Below are 18,822 nucleotides of genomic sequence, written 5' to 3'. Positions count from 1 at the left end.
ATTCACAAATACTGTAGCTTAATAATTAAAAAAAAACCCTTTTTTAAGAAAAACTGAAAAAGCTGTTTCACTGAAAAAACTCAACACCCAGTTTTTAGAACTTGGAAGTTGCTCCTTTCCCCTTTTCTGTGACTTTGGTGAATACTTGCCTTAGTGTAATTTCAAGGTGTGCTGAAAAGCATAAATGCAGAGTGAAAGGGAGCACTTTTCCCTATTTGAAATACAGAAAGAGATCTTGAATTCTGTTATCATAAATTTTTTGAAATTGTGACAAATGCTCCAATAAAGAATTTAAACTTGGTCTTCTCTTCAAAACTGGACGAAAGTCAGTCTAAATGGGCTAAATGTCAGTAAAGACTCTACCTGCTTTTTATGGCAGTCTGTCTCTTTCTCATCTGAACTGTCAGACCAGCCTGAGAAACAGGGAGTTCAGACATCATCGGTACTTCAGCATTATAGCAACTGAGAGGGTTCCTGAGTGTTTTCCTAGCAGTGATCCAAGTTCTTAAGCAACTGACCCAGCACTGACCTCTCTAACTACCTTAATTAATATTTATTATCGTTAAACCCTGATATGGAAACTTTAAAAATTCTGCACTTAGGTTCTGTATCCATGGTAGAAACTTTCTCATCCTTATAAAAAGAGGTCATAAAAGATTGGAAAACTGGGAATTTTTTTTGTTTGTTTTTGTGAGTTGAAAAACTATATAAACAGCTGTTCTACGAATTTATGTACTACCTGTACTGGGAGCTCGCTCTTATCACGCCTCACTTCAGCTTATCTAAAGCTATTTTTAATAAAATAATCAGGAAAAGGTTTCTCAATTACAGAGAAAACAAAGAATTTAACTAGCCCTTTTCCCTGTTGCTTCTGCTATCAATTACTTGCATTTTCCTCTGGCAGTGCTGCAGTAGTTTCTTTGTTTTACATTCTTCAGCTGCAAATACTCTGACACAAATTTCAGATTTTTTTGGCACTATAAACTCAGTCATTTTTATGCAACCCTGCTAATGAATCCTTACAAGTGCTATATTGTCACTCTTAACTATACTCATTTGTTGTGATAAAAGTGGAATTAGTCCATAATACCATTTCAAATTCTGAAAAAGTAAAATGAGTCCATGGGCCGAGGCTTTAAAAATCTGCTTCTCCAACAAAGGAGGGTCAGGAACAAATGAAGTTCAGAAACAAGGGTATTGGGAACCTGGAGAGTCCTTTCCTGTGAGTGCTGCCCTTCCTCAAAAGCAGGGCACTTTTCCTGACACAGAGGTGATCTATACCAAAGGAAGGTTGAATGTTATGCTGTAAGAAAATAAGATTCATTTTGCTAATGTGCGTGGAAGGATCACGGGGGTAAAAATCAGAATTTGACTACCATTGGAAAATGCCAAATAAAACAAGTTGAGTAGTAAGACTTTTTAGACTTGATTTTTGGTGTTGTTTTTTTTTTGTTGGAAGTAAACTGCAAATGGTGGGCTATCTCCTTATTCTACACCTCTTCTGGAACTACACCCAAAGACTTTGGTTAAAAAAACCAAAACAAACTGGACTTTGTAAGAAAATGTGTATCATTATGGAAACTTCAATGGTAAAAATGAAGTATTTAGAAACACACACATGCTCTCCTTGGGTCCAGCAACTACAGCTGTAGGTAGTGCCCTGTGTCCCGGGCTGCACTCAGCACAGTTGGTTTTGGGCCTTTCTGCTGCCCTGGGTGTCCTGCAGTTTCATGTGGATTGTCACATCCAGCAGATGAATCTCCCCTGCAGTGCAAACTAAGCTTTTGACCCCCACAGTCAAAAAAAGTGGTTTGTATTTTAAACTAGCTACTTCAGACTCATATTTCTTGTAGAAATAAAATTCTTTCTTCCCAACTGCACAAGATCTGGCAGCCAAAAGGTCTCTAATGTGACACCTACTTAGTTCAGCGGATGGGACCTCTTGGCAAATGGACGTTGCTTTTTGTTTTTTAACAGAAATGCTTCCCCTGGGGAATACTCCTAACTGCCCACTTCACTCTGTCCTCTGCTGGGGGGCTCAGTGCACATGACTGGGAGCTGCTGATTCCGTATTTACAGCTTGCAGAGAACCAACCGTTCTTGGTGTTCCTACCTGCAGCACATGGGTTAGTACAGCTGCTCTTGGGAAATAAGAAATCAAACACTTCTTGTTTAAAGCTTGAACTCTGAGAGGAACACTGCCTTTGCAGGGAACAAAACCAGGCAGGCAGGAGTGTTTACCAGCTTTAAAAGCCTTCACCCATTTTAATGAAACAGCAAAAGTTACTTTTATCTACCAAGGGGAAAAAGCGCAGTTCAGCTCTGAAACGGGACTAAAACGGCCAAGTGCCTGCTGCTGATGGTTCACTTCACTACTGTGAAAGCAAGAAAGGTTTCAGTTGGTTACCAAGGCTTCATCCCATTCTGGGAACACCCACATCCACGTTGTTCCCCCTCTCACATGTCTTTAATAACAGGAGAATCCCACAGGGCAAATTTAACTGCTTGCTGTATCTGCACATTCCCGTTATACTCGGCAGAGTCAAAGCCAAAAACTGAAGCAAAAGAAGATGCAGTTCATAGTTCTGTCTAAGGTGCACCAGACAAGGAGCAGGGTTCTGCACCCTCCTCAACCCCTTCAATGCTGCATTACTAAAAAATATAGAAAATAATGACAGAATTAGTTGTTAAATCAATGGGAAACAATCTGATTACCAAGAAGCAGAGTGAGCAGTCACCTCTTCAATATAAAACTATCCTTTAATTAGCATATATAAGCTCTATAGTACCTTTGAAACTTTCCATGCTAAGTACATACAGAAACATCCCTTGTGCTTACACATCTAACAGCAGGACCCCTCTGCCAGTGCTCTCCCTGCAGATCAGAGACTTGCTGAGCTGTGTTGAAACTTGTGGATAAACAGCCAGTCAGCTGAAATAACTGGTATTCTTCTGTGCAAAACCAAATTCTTGGATTTTTAGCTCGAGGAATCTAAGCTTTAAAAATCTCAGAATGCCCAAGCTAATCCAGGCATCACATTACAATAATTATTGAGGAAATGTTGTGATTATTAGCACCAGTAAAGAGAAAAACTTCAAAAGATTTTCCTTAGCACTGCATTTTAGAGATAATGTGCTTTGCTTTAATATACAGTTAAAATGTCAAGGAAACCCAAAGTATGGAAGACTTCAAAACCAGCTCAACATATTTTGGCAATGTAGAATTCACTGCTGGCATACTGTTCAGCAGAACCATTTTTACAGGAAAACGACTTTCATGTACTTATAAAAAGCCTGAGGTTGCTTAAGAGATGCAACATTGCAGGCCCTCCTAAACTTTGTTCTTGTAGGTATCTATTATAAAAACCTTAGACAGCTAAGCTTTTTATAATAGAAAAAAAAGCAAAAGCTAAGGAGAATAACCAGATTCTCATGAAACACAGCACAGAAAACAATCCAGGGAAAATTCTGAGCATGTTCCACTTCTGGGCCTTCCAAGAAGGGCACTGAGTATTTTTTTAAAAGGGTGGATGTTCAGTAATCAAATCTCTTTGATATGAATATTTTGGGAAGGGGATGAAAGAAAGCTGGGAATGTGTATTTTAAAGAGGAACACAGTTAAATTATTCACTGTACAGGAAAAGATGCTAGCAAAAAGTTAAAAACCGAAAAGTCAAGAGGCTTTATTGCAAGAAAACCAATTAAGATCATATTATTTTAAAACTCTGTCAAACAAAGTCATTACGAGTTAAGGTCTTCCAAAGAGTTTGGACAGGCAGGGTCCGTTTTCTGAACTTAAAGCTAAAGCCCCCAGAAGTTTGTATCTGTTTGACATCACAAACACGTGTGGAGAAACGGACACAGCTTTGCATTTGGTGTGGACACCTGAAAACAAAACACACTTCAACTGTGCAGCTATACAGACTATACAATTTACACAGCTGGGTGTCATTCCAACCCCAGATACCACCATCTGCTAGAAAACACACTTTTACTTTGTACAAGACCTTGACATGAGTAAGTTCACCCCTCGCTCAGGAGGCTAAAACTGGACAATAAGCTAAACAGTCAAAAGACTTTATTTCAACTTGTACAAAAGGCATTAAAAAAACTAAAATACGTGCTTTACCAAATATATTACATCATACAAGTCAGTGTGGTGTACTTGATAAATCCGGCTTAACTTCATCCACTCTTAATGGTGTACTCAGTCGAAATGTAAAACTGACTACACTGGAAAACACCTATTTTAAAATCAATTTCCAAGTGCATTTAATTACCTACAAAAAATAAATTGCTCTAGCAATAAAAAATAAAAATATTATCAAGTGGAATAAGGAGCTCCCATTCAGAAAAATGTTCTGTGTAAGCATCACGTGGCATTTCATCTGATTCGCTCAACCAGGCATGGTACCCTAGACAGTGTGAGAGGCATTCTTCTGTCTGCTTGGCAGATGGATCCCTTTTTAGGATGGTTAAATTGTTAGTTGCTCAAAACAAAGTTTAATTTCACAATTGGTGATTTAGCTAGAGCTGTCAAAACACGTGGGAACTGCCAACAAGAAAATACATCACATCTATTGAAGCTCTTTTTGGCCTCATCACGATAATATCAGACACGGCGTAAGGCATGTAGATCACAGCAATTACAAGTCACTCACAATCTCTTTGTGATGATGACAAAAGCATTCCACCCTCCTCTCTGCATCACCTGACAAACTGTTTCCCATGGCTTCTGTTACACTTCACACAGAGGTGTGCACCGGCGTGGCTGAGTGGGAAGGAGATGAACCTCTGTCAGAGGAGGAAGAAATGGATCGTGTAGCAGCTTCCCGCTGCAAATCTTCAACCTTCTTCTGAAGCTCTGCCCGGATGGCCAGGAGCTCCTTCAGGTTTTGATGGATTGGAACCTGCCAGGTAAAGACAAAAAAGACTTAATGTGACTCTCAGAGTGAGCTATCTTCTCAAGCCATGCTTCTACTGTTTCCTTCAGTAGCAGATGGAATCCCACACCTATAAATTTCAGTATATCAAGTTTTAGGGAAACTGTTTCTTTAGTCATTTGAAATGAAGCATTTCAGCAAACTGTCCAACAACCCCACAGGCAGCTAAGCTAGTCACAAGGCTGTCTGCAAATGGTGTTGATGGGATACCAAACATACCCCAGTAAATGTGCCCCGATCCCTTACCAATACCACCTTCAGCTGAACTCAGGGCCGCCTTTCCTGGGAACTGTTAGCCCTGCCTGCTGGGACAGACTCATTTGTAAAGAGAGCAGAGTTCAGAAAGCTGGCTCCATGTGGAGCATCTCGCTGCTCTTCTGACCGGGCATCCTTCCAGGAGTCTGACCCCTTCCAGCTCATCAGTGACAACAGTGCAGCAGCCAAGTGAACTGTGCTTGCCACAGACCTCCCAGAGTCACACTCCAACAAACCTTTCAGAGAAGTGGGTTGTGCAGGCTTCTGCCTCTGCTTCTGACAGCCCCCAAAACCCACCAGAGGTGCAACACTCTGCATCAGAGTCCTAGACACTACTCACACTCATCTGGACCACTCATCTATATCATGGCCAAAGGAAGATGCAAGCCAGACTGGTTTTGGCAGCTGGATCTGTATCTCACGACAAGCAGAGAGAGACCTCCCCTTCTTCCAAATGCCACAGAAAGGCCAAATAAAGTTTGTGAATGGCTTTTAATCTATTTTATCCTGTACAATCTCTAATTGCTTATAGCTTTTGGAAAGAGCAAGATGGGAAAAGAATTCGATGGGGCTGGTGAGACAATCATGGGAAAATGCAGCAATGGGAAATGTATGGATTGCTAAACTTTGTAAGTAATTTATACCCTGTGCTTCTGGAATGCCAGGCTCCAGGGAATTACATTCACCCACAATCACATCCTACTGCTTCAAAGCCATTACAGGGCTGGGAGGCACACCTGAGCATGGAGGTTTCACAGGGTGCCAGGTAAAGAAGGTAACAAAAAGCAGAAAAGGTTTCTTCTTGCCATCAACACACAACCGAGCCACAATTTACATGTTTGTGAATTCTGGCTTTTTAAAGTAAGTACAACATGAATTCAGGCATTGGATTTTGATATTTTCAAAACCTAACACTTGTGTTTCTGAAGCAGGAAAACAGAACTTCATTTCTAACTTTAGTTCTAACTTAAAGAATAAACAGTGTCAAACAGTCTGGTTTAGGTCAACGTTTTTTGGCCATATGTTTTTTTCTTGCTTGTGGCTTAGTCCACAAGCAGAAACTTCAGAGTATTCACCAAGTGCTGCTCCTAGTACCCTGGGAGTCATCAATTCAGCCAGCGTGTCATCCACAGCAATTTTAAAAGCAGAACTTTTTCAGTCTTCAGAAGAACAATCGCTGCACACCACCAAGCTCCCTGGAGTCCTGCCTTCGCTATGCAACCAATTCCTTCTCTTCTTACAATCTTCTCCTGCATCTACCAAACAAACTTGTCAGCAAGTGAGGCCATAAGTCCACAGACAACAGCCTCCTTCACTAACTGGACACAGAGCATGTTCTCCAGACAGCCAAACCCATTTTCCTGAGGTTGTCTACAGAAACTCTACTCACCTAAAAACATGGCAAAAATGAATCTGGTGACAAAGTTTGAGATGCTGTAATATACAGTATGGAAAATTAAAGTTTCAGTGAAGACCAAGACTTTCTGGAGCTGGTACCTCCCTGATTTTTTTTTCTTTCCTTAGGTAAAAGATTCCTTCCTCATACACTCCCAGTTCAGATGTCTTCCTTATGAAGACACTTTCCTGAAACACTTGGGTCCGCAGCCCAGTGATTTCCCATTGGCATCACTAGTCACACCAGCCCTGGGTCACAGGGGGTTTGCACACCTGATCTCTGCACAGCTTCACCACCACCCACCATCAACAGGCCAGTGTTTCTTGGACACCCTTCACAGGGGCATCAGTCGCTGTGTTCCACTGCACAATGCTCAGACACTCACAAAAAGCAGTTCCATACAACTTGCTTTTGGGGAGCCCACTACAAATCCTTTCAGGATACAGCACACAGAAGCTCCTGCAGAACTTGGCACGCTGTGTAAAGTGCTCTGAGGAAGAAATTGTGGCTGCACCTCTTGATCCTTCTGCATTCCCTCGAAACCTAATTCAACGAGACACATGCTCAAACCTTGACAGAAGTGCTGTTCTCCCCACATGTCACCTCAAAGAACAGGACTGTCTTTAAATAAATTAGCTAAATAAAAATAATGACATTTTAAAAGTCTGTGCGTATTCAAGTCACAAAAAACCTCTTCAACATTAAGATTGCAAAATTATACTCTCAAAAAATCAGATGTCGTCAGAACGCAGATTACTTCTCCAAACTCAGTTCAGCCTTCCTGTACATCTGTAGAAAATGGCTGGTTAAAGAAACATTAAAGTAATATCCTCCCCTTGGTACTCCTCATTTATTCAGTGCACAGTTTGATGCTACTCACTTAGTGAGCAGTTATTCAATATTTAGCTTTCTTTGTAATGTCTGACCCCATTCTTTATTTATTCTTCTGAATTTAAAAAGCTTAAGTTTCCTTTTCTGTACTTTCACCTCCTGTCAAGAAACAAATCTGTTTCTGCAGCACCCTAATGAGGTATGGAGTACTAACACTCCACTTCTACAGACAATGAGCTGAAATAAGCACCTCCTAATTCTGCTTATCTTGGATCTCAAATTGGTTTAACAGAGAACTTGGGAATTCTGTAGTTCAGCCTTGTGGGAAGCAAGCAGGACACCCAGTAAATGAGCACACACAAGGTGACCATGCTACTCCAGCTGACAGAGGAATCCTGTGGCAAAGGCAGGGAGAAAATTTCTCCAGAGCAGCACCCTGCTCCCTCCTCACCCATGGGACAATTCTTCCTCTGTCTTTAGCCACAGCCCCTCCAGCTTACTTTCCCACTGTTCCATGGGCTGAACAGAAAGCAAAGGCCTCCAACACCTGCAGCATTATCCACTCCCAGATCCTATTCACAGTTAGTCTCAGCTCTCTCATAGACTCTGTATCAAATAACTCTCTCAGTCCTTTTATTTATTCTCAGTCATTGAGAATTCATTGAGATGTTCCAGCCTCAGACTTCCAAATTGGATGAATTTCTTCCAGAATATGAGCAGGCACATTCCTGAAACATAATCTCTCTTACTACAATCTCACATTTGCCCTAGAGATGGAATACTTACAGAAATACAGCCCCTTGTCTCAATAAAAGTAGTCTACAATATCAGTATTTTCATATGGGAAAACATTTTTCTTAGTCATATTCTCACACACAACTGAACCTTCCTGGGTGAAGTTCTGTAAAACAATTCAGTCAGACACATATACTTGGTGACTCAATACAAATACTAGAGTCCAGCAAAGCTGTAAGCAAGGCATAGCAGGGTCTTAAAATGGAAAAAGGTCCCCAAACTATCACTTTTAAAATGCTGGCCATCTTTTAATAAATGCATGTTAGATGTAAGCACTGCAAGACAGTTCTACAGACATAAGAGACCATCATGCCATTTCGCGTGGTAGTCTAAACACAAATGGGTTTGTAATGCCAAGACTTTCCCAGGAAGAGTCTTGTTCCTTACCATTTAACACAGCATCAGGTAGATGCACATTGATGTAAAACAATAAAATTCCAAAACCAGATTTCACACACTAAACTTCTGAAGCATTCTTTAACCTCATGAAATAACATGCCAAATTCCATCTAGAGAAATCCTTAGCACTTTCAGAGTATTTTCAAGCAGCTGGCAATAACTGATTTATTAGTGATAAAGGTCCACATTAGAATTATGTATTCATGAGGTAAGGAAAAGGTGGTATAGGCAGCTGAAAGATATTAAAAATATTATAGAAGTTTTTATAAAAAGCCTTAAAAATCAGCCTGGCATGAGAAGCTGTGTTTTCTCCCAGATGTGTTCAGTTCTGTTACTGAATCTCTCTTTTTTTAAAAAAGCAGCAAATTCAAATAGGAAAGAAAGAAAAGATAGGCAATGGTGCTAGAGGGGAAAAAAAAAGAGAAGAAATGTCCAAAACAAAGCCTTAACCTCAAGTCATGTGTTTGTTTTTTTTTTAATGAAACTGTTAAAGAGAATCAAATAGAACTGGAATTATGCAGCTTTCTGGAAGCATCATCTTGGAAAGAGGAAGAAGAGTAAAAGGATGAAGCACCTTCAAATCAGTTCTGTCACAAAAATCACTGAAATAAGAAAGGAAGTTTAGATCATTTCCACATTTCCTAAAGACTTATTCCCAGGCAGACCTATTGCTGCCAGTGTTTTCTCATACCATCCTGTGCAAATCCTTACAGGTAACTATCTCCCTTTTTTGCCTCTTCACACCATTATATTTCAGCGTGTGATTCCTCTCTCAAACAAAGCCTTCTTCAGAAGGAAGTGGGTCCAACAGCCTTCACAATAACACCTGTAATGGCTTGCTGTGAACGAGGTTCTCCTCTACTTTGCCACTCTTTAGAATAAAAGGAAGCAGAAGAGTGACAGATTCTGTAAGGAACAAGAAGTTTGGAGAAGATCGTTTATTATAAGATCTTGTTACCACCTTAACCCCAGCAGTGTACGCTCGCACAGCACAAGTAGTGTCTCCATGGTAAGCTTCTATGACAGTCTTGTTAAGAAATCATATAATTGATTTGACTGAGATAAATTTGTTGGGAGTCTGACAGCAGATGGACTGTTTTCTACTCTCTCATCCTGCCTCTCAAATTAGGAGTGGAAGCTCAAAAGACGGCTCTGGAGCCACCACCCAGTTGCATTCAAGTTATTTTCTGCTGCTCCACTCCACTGTACTGATAGCAGATTTTCAGAGGAGTGTGAATCCTTTCCTTTGTACCACCAGCTCCCCAGCCTGCAGCCACAGCAGTGCTGCTAGGCAACACCCAGGCATTACAGCCAGGTCCCCTCCGCTCCCGTCCACGCTTCTGCTGCGCACGAGGAGCCTGCTCAGGTGAATCAAACCTGGCAGCACACCTCAGGTTTTGCTGGGCTGGAAAACTGGCTGGGCTACTGCTCATTAGGTCTTCAGCATGTTTTTCACAGATTATTTAAACTGTACCTCAACATGCTGAAAAACAATGAATTTCTGTTATTTAACAAAATATTGCAATAAAAAATAAAGCAGAAACATAATGGTGAATGTATTACATTTTAACAGATTTGGGGGCGTTAACCTTATCAAAAAGTTCTGTCATTTGGCTAATTATAATAAAATGAGATTTCTCTTGTCACATAAAATTTACTAAAACCAGATCAGTCGAAACCAAAACTGGCATTTCCATCTAATGTAGCTGGCAGAGCAATCCACACAGGGACAGGAGGAAGGAGCTGGCCAGCAGTACTAAGTAGCAGGGCAAAGGGCCCGATCTCTGGGGAGTATGGCCTCGCTCCAGGCTTCAACCAAGGAGCTGGTCCTGTAAAAGCTGGAGAAGAATTTACCTGCAACACTTCAAGAATACTTCTGAGTGTTGGGTTGTTTTAAAAAATATTTTTAATTGCTACTGTAACACTGACTCGGGAACCAAGAAGAGTAGGACTGAGACTGCATGTTGTTCCCCTCCCTAAATCATAACCAGCTTTTTCCAGACACGTACCCAAACCTTGTGCCCCTAGTCCTTTTACCTGTCCTGAGCAATACCCCTAGCACTAAATATAAGCTTTATAGACTTACCCCAGTTCTCCATGATCCTAGCATCTTTTTGTTTGGTTTTAAGCTCTCACCAAATTTTCTAGTCCCTTCCCATTCAATCCATTAGTTTTAGCTCATTAGCCTTCTCTCACTGAATTATCTTAAGGAATTAATTATTTTTTTAAAAAATAAATAAAAAAAATAAATCCACTTGTCAGGAAGATTTTATCTAGCAAAGTTCTTGGGTTTCTCCAGCTTTTTAACAATTCATAGTTTTGCCCATTTCAACATTCTTTTAAGTTTCCAGTCCAACTTTTCTGCATCTAGCCACAATTGAACCTAGGATCTGATCCCTCTCTGTAAACAACCTGTATCTACCCTCGGCTTTTGATACTTGTTCCCTGCTAGCTGCTTCTCCTCCCTTCCCTTCCTTATCTAGGATATTGGCAGTTGTCCTGTCTCCCTAGAAGAGTCTATCCTCTCTGGCACAAGCAATCTCCTCCCTGTAAGACTTGACTGATTCTTCCACTGCTAGTGATACTTGCAACATTTGAAACCCTGCCCCCAAGCAGTCAAGAACAGTAAAATGCTGCAAAATTGAGTGAGCCAAGTAACACTCTTCATACATTCACTCCGAACAAACCAACTGTAGGTTCCTGCAAATTAACCAGTTAAAATGGGTGGTGTTTTATTTTCCTGATTAGCTGTTTTTTGCTGCCTGTTTCCCTCAAAAGCTGATACTTTTCCTACATTTTAAATGTAAGGTATCTACAGCCTATAATGAGCTGGAAAGTACTTGGAACACTGCTAAAGAAGCATTCCTTATTGCTTAAAATACCACTGATACAAAAACACTTTCTAAACTGAATTATCCACGTGTTCATCAAAAGCAGAACCCTGTGTACTCTAACTCTCAGAACACGTCACTTCACAGCTATAAGAAATTATTTCTGCTGGGTGAGGACTCAAGGAAATCTAGAAGTTGGGGTTTTTAAAATTATACTCACACAGCAAGTACAATTATGCTATGCAATATACATACTACAACACCTACAGAACATCCAGACAAGAGACAGCTTCATTTCCTAAAAAATTGAAACCTTCCCCTTCACTGATTTACCACAGTTCACTTTCAGTATTGATTTCCAGGTTTTCATTCCCAAGTAATCCTTCAGGATCCTGGAGTGCTTTTGGGTAGCAAAATTTGTCAACACAAGGATAGGTATAAAAGAAATGATAATAGCTACTCACTTATAGTACCGCCAAGTCTTAATTGAATGGATATCTACTGTGTATTACTGTACTAGCTCAAGGACAGTCATTCACAGGAAAATTGTTCAGCAGTGAATGCATTCTGTCTTGTTCAGTGAGTATACTTTATCTATTTTAGCAACAGGGAAGAAAGGCTGCAGAGGAAAGTAGTTATTTTAAATTCATTGCCTGACTTAAGACTGTTGGTTTTTCAAAAGCCTACTCTGTGCATTGGAAAGACAACACTATCTTCCACTTCAGCTTTTTGTTCCTTTGCATGAAGAGCTGGAACTCTGACCGACTGGCTTTTAAAACCCAGTTACCAGTATACTCATAGAAAAAGGCAATCCCAAGTGATGAAAACAGCAGTTTTCCGTAACAATCAACACTCTTCCACACTTACTGCAGAGGTATGCTCCTGGGGAACCAAGAAAAAACCAGTGGTCTGCTGAAGTAATGACTAGCTAACAGGAATTAGGAATCTTACTGTGTAGGAACTGGAACAGAGATTTTTGTGAACAACTGCATAGATGTCCAGACTTGGGAAGCTCTACATGCTACAGGCTGATGCCATACAGTGCTTTGAGCACTTGCTCTTCAAAATATTTTTGTAATTCCCAAAAAAGAAGACTCTTGGTATAGTACTAATTTCTCCCTTTCTGTGCACGTTCTGACACTGTGCTCATTACAGTAATAATATCAATCTTTCTTTCTCAAATAACTACAGATTCTTTCAGCACACAGGATAAGCAGTTAGGCATTTAATTGAATGCTGAGAGTTTTATCTTCAGATATAAGTTACCTGCAGTAAATCAGACTCTGGAAGTCTTGACTTAGACACCCAGATAGAAAGGAACTATCGGGTACTGCATGAAACTTGCCTTCTCTCACAAGAACCTCTGTGGTAAATGCAGGGATGAAAGTTCCTTGGCTAGGGCAACGCTCAGCTATCTAACCCACCAGGTGACTCCTTCTCCTGCCATCTCCTGCTTCATTCTTTCATGCAAAAAGATGGACTCAAGAGCATGGATCGTGGACTGGCAATACCAAACATTTCCAGAGCCATATGATGGCTTTGTCCTGCCACAAAACGGTGTTAAATCAGTTGTATGAACTTTGAAAACACTACAACCCAAGTCAACATGCTCAGAGATGAAAATGCCCAGCAACATGACTGAAGGCAGGTATAAAAAAATATGACACACACCACAACCCCCCCATGTCAGAGAGTAAGTCATATCTTGATGTGCAGGATAAAGCATCTCAGTAATTATGTTTTCCAGTTTATTCTCAACCATTTTTCCAATGACACTTGGCACGTTATTTGTTCTTTTAAATATGCAATATTTTGTGTGTATTGACAGTGAAGTTCAGCTGACATCTAATCACTCAACTGTTCAACACCTCAAAAACTTCTGCAATTCTTTACACAGCATCAATTAAAAAGCAGCACTGTACCCTATTTACATGCTTTCCAGTCACTTCTGTACACACTGAACATACACCCTACCTTTGGACAGACTTTCCCTGGCTTTTCATGGAACCTTCAAAGACTGCCTTTAGCAGATGGTCCCATTTCAGTAGCTGACCTGTATTTCTAGGTCATAGATGGTGCTAGCCTTATACTCTGGATGAAAGCCTGCACACACAAAGAAAAGAATGAATTTGAAAAGCTTGTAGGAATTACTATGATATTGTCTCTAGCACAGTGGTCAGATTTCCAGAAGAGAGCTTTTAGAAAAATTAGCAGGCATAGAAAAATCTTTAAATACACCACCATTAAAAAAAGCCAACCAAACAAACAAGTTTAAACCTGGTACTGTAAGGGTTAAAATGTCATTTCCCAGAAGGTGTAAAACCAATTACACATATTCCAAAGAGACTTTGCAGATTTTGTTACTAAAATACATTCTTTTCCCTGACTCACACAATAAGACACAACTTGAGTTGAAAAGACCAGAACTTTTACCCATGCTCTGCATCTCTGCATATACAAATGGTAAGAATATATTAGCTCAAAAACACTGCCGTGCAGAACTCATATTCAGGAACACCATTTGTTGTGTCCTCCCCAGCTTCCAGATTTGCCCAAGCAGAGAACTAACTGACATTGGGTAGTCACAACTCCTCACACCAGTATTAAAAAAAGAGGTCTGAATGACTAAATAGAAAAGGAAAGAGAAATATCAGCTGAAAAATTTCAAAAGCATCATGCTATCTTACTCATACCAGACTAGTTGGGTCATCTGTAGGTAGATCATCTGTAGCAGGTGCCCACAGAGCACACACCTCTGTATGAAAGAATGAAAGAGCTTATCTCCCACGTCACATACAAAGAAACATTTCACCAACCCAAGGAAAGGGCAAATGGGGGGGAAGGAGGGAGGAAAAATCTCAGTCAATGAAGTCAAATAAGAAAGGATGAAAATCTATCTAATTTTCTTGGGACAAGAAGTCAATAATGATGTAACACCTCCAAACTGAAAACAAGGAACATCTCATTTAACTTAGGAATCAGAATGACCTTGCCGAAGTGCAGTTTAGCAACAAGGGAATCTACAAGAGATGTCCACATTTAACCTAGAATTTTCCACAGTGTCTACTTCTCAGCCACTTAAGCTTCGAACACTATGGGAGGAGGCTGCGTGCTGCCTGATTGCACAGGATCCACTGCAATACAGCTATAACCCTAAAATGGGGCTCACCATCAAAAACACCAATTCAGCCTTCCATACATCTTAAATAGGACTGAAGGCCTACCACTATAGGCAATCTTTTCTTTACAGAGCATAATAATGCTAAACTATGTCCTAGTGAAGTGAAGAGTATGCTGAGACCTTACCGTACTGTTAAAGGTCTGATGAGACACAGATATTAAAACATAAAGTACATCAATGCAAAATAAATTATTATATCGGGTCAGCACTCAGTACTGTCCAAATACCAAAAGAAAAAAAAGGTGATATATGCTTATTTCCAACAGAAAATGCAATGAAGTGCAATGATTAACTTCTCCCAGTCCATTTAAAAATTCAAGCTTTACTCATTAATCAAGCTGAAACTAGAAAACCTAAAATACTTTCTCATACCAAAGCCTGCCCTTCTGCTTTTGAGAGTTTCCTCTCCTGTAATATAAAGTTGGTTGGAAAAGGGTGTCAAACATCCGTTCCAATTAAATTAAAGGACCATGATTCATCTTCACTTAAATTCACCTATTAGGCATTTCTCCTTTTTGGTGAGCTCCTAGAAAACAATAAACATTTTCTAGTTTCCTGAAGATGTTTTGCAGCTGATAAAACAGCATGTGAGGTTGCCTTGAACTGTTATTCATCAGAGAGCTCTTCATTCATGTTAAGTATTTAATTTTCTCTTACTCCAGTTAAACTGAAAGAACCACATTAAAAGGTGTTAAAAAAAAAAAAACAAAACCTTTTCTCAGTAGGCAGAGATGCCCATTCTTTTAATAAATCCACTGATTAGGACATTTGTTCACTGAAGTGACCTCCTGAGTGTCACAATGGTCATTTGGTTTGTTTTCTGTCACTGAATGGGTCTGAATGTTACTGAATCAGCTAACAGGGTGTGAAATTAGACAATCCAAATACAGAAGAAAGCAAACAGTAGACTCAGACTGTTTACTTGTTTGCCTCAGTTTGTGCTTTCATAATTAGACTGGAAAATGCAATTCTGCAACAAAAATTTCTAATTTCTGCAGCAAATTTCTTCAAGCATATGTGAAACACTTCCAAAAATTTGCTACAAATATCAAAATAAATTCAGGCCAGAGACAAGAGGAAAGGCATGATGTATCTTCACAAGACAAAGCTCACGTGGTAGAAGTAAAGAGCTGAAACAGTAGTATTAGTTCTTCAAGAAAAGAAGGTGGGAAGGATATTAAGGCAGTTACCAGGATCCTCAAATTTTTTTACCTTCAGCCTGCTGATTTGAAGGACCTGTTCTCAAAGACCAATGAAGAGCAATGATTCACACATGCTGGAGTGCTGCAGAGTGCTCTCCAACAGAAGTGGGCAGAGCACTCTCCAACAGAGAGGCAGTGAGCAGAGCTTGCCACCAAGTATGTGATAGTTCTGGTATTTTCTCATTATGTCATCTCTTCCCTGCTCTCATCTCCTTTGGACATGGACTAGCTTTCCTATGTGTTTACAAAGCCTGCTCACTTGCAGGGCCTACAGATCTCAATTAAACACAAGTAATAAACTGTCACTGCTGCAGGTGGATTACACTAAAATGTTCCTAAACCACGCAAATCTTTTTCAGCAAACAGGTTAAGGGAAAGATGGTATTTTCCTAAAAAGCAGTTGACAATTTTACCTTAAAACTGTAAAGACTAAAATACAACACCTTTCAAGTTTTAAAACAAACTAACACCTAACAGGTATCCAAGAGCCATAGGACTACATCAGCCAAAACAGAACAAGTGAGGAAACAAAGCAGCTCAGATGAAACATCTCACTGAGAAAGCAATCCAGACTTTTCTAGGATCTTAAAAGGTCTTTCTTAGATGCCTGGACTCCTACCAGTGTACTGTCCTTGAAACTTACCTTGTAACACCATCTTTTAAAACAGCCTCTGACTTGTGGGTGTCTAATAGATTTGAAACTCACATCTCATTCTAACTGCTAGAAGATGAAAGCAGCTTTCGAGCAGTCACTTAATATAGGTAATTTATCATAATATGCTTGGGGGTACCTTGGAATGTTATCATAATAAAGACGTGGTGTAGCACCCTCAGATATATTATGGTTGTGACACAAACTGAATGTTCTTTCTTCAGACTTCTGAGCATGAGAACATATGGAGTATTTGTCTGATGAGATTTAGAGATTTATCTGAATAGCAGACACTACTTATAAGAACAAATACTGGATGAATCAAGGAGCACATATAGGGAGTGTTTAATCTTTAGCATGCCAGCTCAAAACCATAAAGGTCAATTGAAAACAAGCATCTATGTGATGCTAAGTTTAGAGAGCCTACAAAATGAGTTGGTACGCAGCTCAATTCTTTCAGAAACTGCTGCTATGTTTTATATTGTTGTTGGTAAAGGGCAAAACATGATTAAAAACAAAGGTACACTAAACTGTACAAGAAGGTTAAGGCAATAAAACTATTAAAAAATGCTATGAAGTGTTATAAAAGTAGTCTCCTGACAACAAAGGCTGTTAATCTCTTATCTCTCAGAAGCCAAAAAAGTGATACTGTAACTCCCTATTCTACAGGTGACTTGAATGAAAACATCATTTTACCAAATTTGAACTCAGCCCAGATCTTCTTCTAGAAAACCATCTTTTTCTCTGTCAGCTGAAATACATGCAACAGATGAGAACTTCTGAAATTAGATGCTGCATTTGACACTATGAGAAAGAATATTCTTCTTTAATCACTGTGCTCTTCACTAAAACATGAAAGTCATGTGCCAGCTCGTACCTGAGGCCGCATCCTTGGGTTCCACCTGACGTAGTAGTTCACCCATAGTTCCAAATGGTTCAGGCTGGCAACAGGGTACAGGACATGGTTTTCATAGTTTACGTAGAAAGGGTTTGTGAACTCATCTAACTGGCTGTTTATATAGGACCACAGAGATACAGTCTTTGTGCTTATTTCCTGATTGACAAGAAACAAAAAAAATAATGATATGGATTGCAAAACCTTAAAATATGTGGTTATTATCTACACATGAGTAATTTTGTCTCTGAAATGTACTTTATCTACTAGAAAATTGCAAGTATTCTGAGAACACTTCCAATAGCTGACCATTAAAGTCTTAAAACTTTAGCAAAATATTTGAACACTTACTCTGGTCCAAGGCTAACTGTGAAATGAGATTTAGGCATATTATTTTCAGAGATGCCAAGGTCCAGATGAGCAAATGAAAGCTGTACTGCTTGTAATTTACAGCAATGTTTACAGCTACTTAATACATGGTTACACACTGACCAACAAAAAGAAAACAAAAACAAAAACAACACAACAGTGAAGAGATATATAGTTTGGAAAGTATTTGTGATAATTATTCAATTCTGCCACTCACACTATTTGCTCCTATAAATTGATATTATGCTTTTAAATGCCTATTTTATCTTTATTTGCACTTCTGAAAGTTGTATTATTCTAAATATAACCAGCATAATCATGGTTATATCAAAGATTGGAAAGCTGAACTTACATCAGATTTATCTTGCAATTTTACACTCCTCCAGAGCTGTAAAGCATTTGTTTCTGCTACTGCTGTGTCTTAAATTGCATTTCTTTATTGAGAATTGCATCTGACTATTCATTTATGAAAGAAAGCTGTCTGGAAACCCTGCATTTGCTGACATCGTGTCGCTCAGCTCCACCTTGTGGCATTTACATGTTACTTTTCCCTACAGGAGCAGTACAAAGTAAAAAAATAGCAAAGCTAAATATGGCAAGGAATTAATATTTTTTAAACCAAGTAACAAGTATTAAACCCAACAAAGCCAAAAGTAAACAAAAGTGTACTTGGAATAATGAAAAGTTTTATTTTCTTTTTTTTCAAACTCAAAGTATTTTATGGAGTTCTAACTTTATTCATTTAGATATTTTAAATTTTCCTAGTGTTCAGCAATAAATTCCATCTAATTATGTCACTTTAGCAACCTGCAAAATGATGCACAGGAGTTCCTTTGTAAATAGTGAAAGAAATGCTAATATAATTTGATAATGATTTTAAACTATATACATTGGCTAGAAATGTCTGAAAAAAACCTAAAACCTCTGAACAGGTAACTAAAGAAGAGTAAGAACCACCTCATTTACAGCAGGGCATTCAGTATCATGAATTCTCATGTCCACATTGTCTTTAAAGACTATATGACAACTTATCCCAAAACAGCTCAGGTGTTCTTGTATTCTAAGCATTTTCA

The 18,822-nt window shown here is 39.3% G+C and overlaps 1 protein-coding gene across 3 annotated transcripts in view; it reads right to left on the bottom strand.

Annotated features, from left to right (window-relative positions):
- Positions 1 to 4,410: 4,410 nt before the first annotated feature.
- Positions 4,411 to 18,822, bottom strand: part of MTMR1 (myotubularin related protein 1) — a 34,586-nt gene continuing 20,174 nt past the window's right edge. For all 3 annotated transcript variants that reach the window (XM_008949918.1, XM_008949919.1, XM_008949917.1), the window contains 2 exons: positions 17,363 to 17,539; positions 4,411 to 4,910 (listed from right to left, as the gene is read on the bottom strand). In XM_008949918.1, the coding sequence (XP_008948166.1) occupies positions 4,746 to 4,910; positions 17,363 to 17,539 (342 nt within the window). In that variant the 3' untranslated portion in view covers positions 4,411 to 4,745. The remainder of the gene's footprint in view (positions 4,911 to 17,362; positions 17,540 to 18,822) is intronic.

Source organism: Merops nubicus, unplaced genomic scaffold, assembly GCF_000691845.1.
Source record: "Merops nubicus isolate BGI_N331 unplaced genomic scaffold, ASM69184v1 scaffold14491, whole genome shotgun sequence".
Classification (NCBI taxonomy): Eukaryota; Metazoa; Chordata; class Aves; order Coraciiformes; family Meropidae; genus Merops; species Merops nubicus.
Note: the sequence above shows the minus strand (reverse complement) of the source record. Positions and strands in the feature narration are given on the sequence as shown.